This window comes from Phalaenopsis equestris, unplaced genomic scaffold (genome assembly GCF_001263595.1).
Source record: "Phalaenopsis equestris unplaced genomic scaffold, ASM126359v1 Scaffold221091, whole genome shotgun sequence".
NCBI lineage: Eukaryota > Viridiplantae > Streptophyta > Magnoliopsida > Asparagales > Orchidaceae > Phalaenopsis > Phalaenopsis equestris.
The window spans coordinates 22,168-24,165 of record NW_018239331.1 but is presented as its reverse complement, the minus strand read 5'-3'; the positions used below and the strand labels follow the sequence as shown (position 1 = coordinate 24,165).

Sequence of the window (1,998 nt, the reverse complement as noted above, 5' to 3'; positions counted from 1 at the left end):
CTCCTATTTCTTATGCTCTATTCTTTAAGGTGAGATTCACAAAAAAAAATCAAAATTCAACACACACACAAACACACAAACACACACACACATATGCAATTTATTTATTTTTTTTCAACTTTAAGGCCATCTCCTTCACATAAAAAGATTCCAATGAATATCTGTTCTACAGTTAAAGCCAGATTGACTTAAGTCGGCGAAAAAATCAAAATTCCAAAATTCGATGAGCACACCCCACAAAAGTTTCATTTTTTTTAAATGTCAAATATCATTATTTAAATAAATATAAATGTTTTAAAATCAAAATTTGACTCCTCTCTCTAAAAATAAATAAATTTCAGCTAAATTTAGATCCCTCCCAACCTGCAGTCTACAAACAAACTAAAACCATGGGAGAGAAACCTCCCACTCCCCTTCATATCCACAACTACTCCTACCCTTCTTCCTTCCAACCATAAACCCACAAGACGCAAAACTCCCACCTTTTACCTCCCCATCATGCCCAATGAAGAAGACTTCAACGAATCAATGTCTCTCCGCACCACCGCCGCCGTCCATTCTCCGGCGGCCAAACCCAAAGGCGGTGCCGCCCGCCTCCTCTCCATCCTCCTCCGACTCCTCGTCATGCAAACTCTCCTCACCTTCTTCTTCCTCTTCGCCGGCATCGCCGTTTTCATTCTTATCTTCCTCGGCATCGCTGGAAAGGTCCTCCGCCACCGCCGGCGAGGCCGCCGCAGTCTCTTTCAGCAGCCAGTCGCCGAAAGGCGCGGCCTTTCTCGGGAGGAGATTCGCCGCCTGTCCTGTTTCAGATGCTCTGTTTCAGGCGGCTCGGATGATTGCGTGGTGTGCCTGGAGGGCTTTAGGGAAGGAGATTGGTGCAGAGTTCTTCCGGATTGCAAGCATTCTTTTCATCGAATCTGCGTTGATCGATGGCTGGAGAGATCCAAGTCCTGTCCGCTCTGCCGGCGCAGCGTTGCTGCTGGGTGAATCTGATATAAGCTTTTCCAAATGTTTTAATCATTTTTTTTTCTGATTTTGTTCAGTTTTGATCCTGGGGTTAATATGATTGTACAGAAGGTGGAAGATTTTCGCTTTTGAAATATGAATCTGGCTGTGTATATATAGATAGATTTGCTGATTTTATGGAGTGTTTTAGAAGGAGGAGAAAAAGGGATTGTTTTGTTTGATAGAATTGGAGGAGAGGAGATGGAAAGGTTTAGAACAAAGATGCAGACTTTTAGAGGAGACGGTTTTGGTTTTGCAGGGCTAGATTTTCCCGTGAATCGGCCGTGATAGTATGTATTTTGGGGGTGTTTAGTTACTTCCGCACGATTCTCGTGTATTTTATTATTTTTATTTTGAAAAATATGGAACAAATATTACATGAAATCAAGCTACGTGGAGGCGACATAAAAAAAAAAATTCATTTTAGCACATGAGAATATTCTTCCCGTATTATTTTGCATTATTCAGGTGTTATTGTGGCGATATTCATGTACTATTATATTCTGGGAATATTCTCAGTATTATAATAACACAATAACACATCAATACCACCACAATAATACCTGAATAACGTGAAATAACAAGAGAGAAATATTCTCTTGTATTATCGAGCTGGATCATAAGAAAACGAGTATTTTTTTTCTGTCAACTCCACGTGGAGGTTATTCATTGGACTCCAAACGCATCTCTATGTTTCGAATCTGGACTTAATAATTTTTAGAAAATATGCGGGCCGTATTTAACTTTATTGGAAAAAAAAATCGACCCCGACATAAATAAAAAGAAAAAAAGAGAACAACTAGGATAATACTAAATTTTTTAACATTATATTTTTAAAATAAAAATTATGATTGTAAAGTATATAATAAATATAAATATATGTTTTAGATGTTAAATATGTAAATTCATTAACAATATCTGGAATGTGTGTAAATCTCTTGGAGCAAGTAACATTCATATATGCATGTATACATCTGCCAATCTACATATTCA

General features: G+C 38.2%; 1 protein-coding gene across 1 annotated transcript; it reads left to right on the top strand.

Annotated features, from left to right (window-relative positions):
• Positions 1-317: 317 nt before the first annotated feature.
• On the top strand, positions 318-1,368 carry LOC110037555 (RING-H2 finger protein ATL56-like). Its single transcript, XM_020742228.1, has one exon. It carries the CDS (start codon positions 499-501, stop codon positions 985-987), a length of 489 nt encoding a protein of 162 aa, XP_020597887.1. The 5' UTR covers positions 318-498; the 3' UTR covers positions 988-1,368.
• The last annotated feature ends 630 nt before the right edge of the window (positions 1,369-1,998 follow it).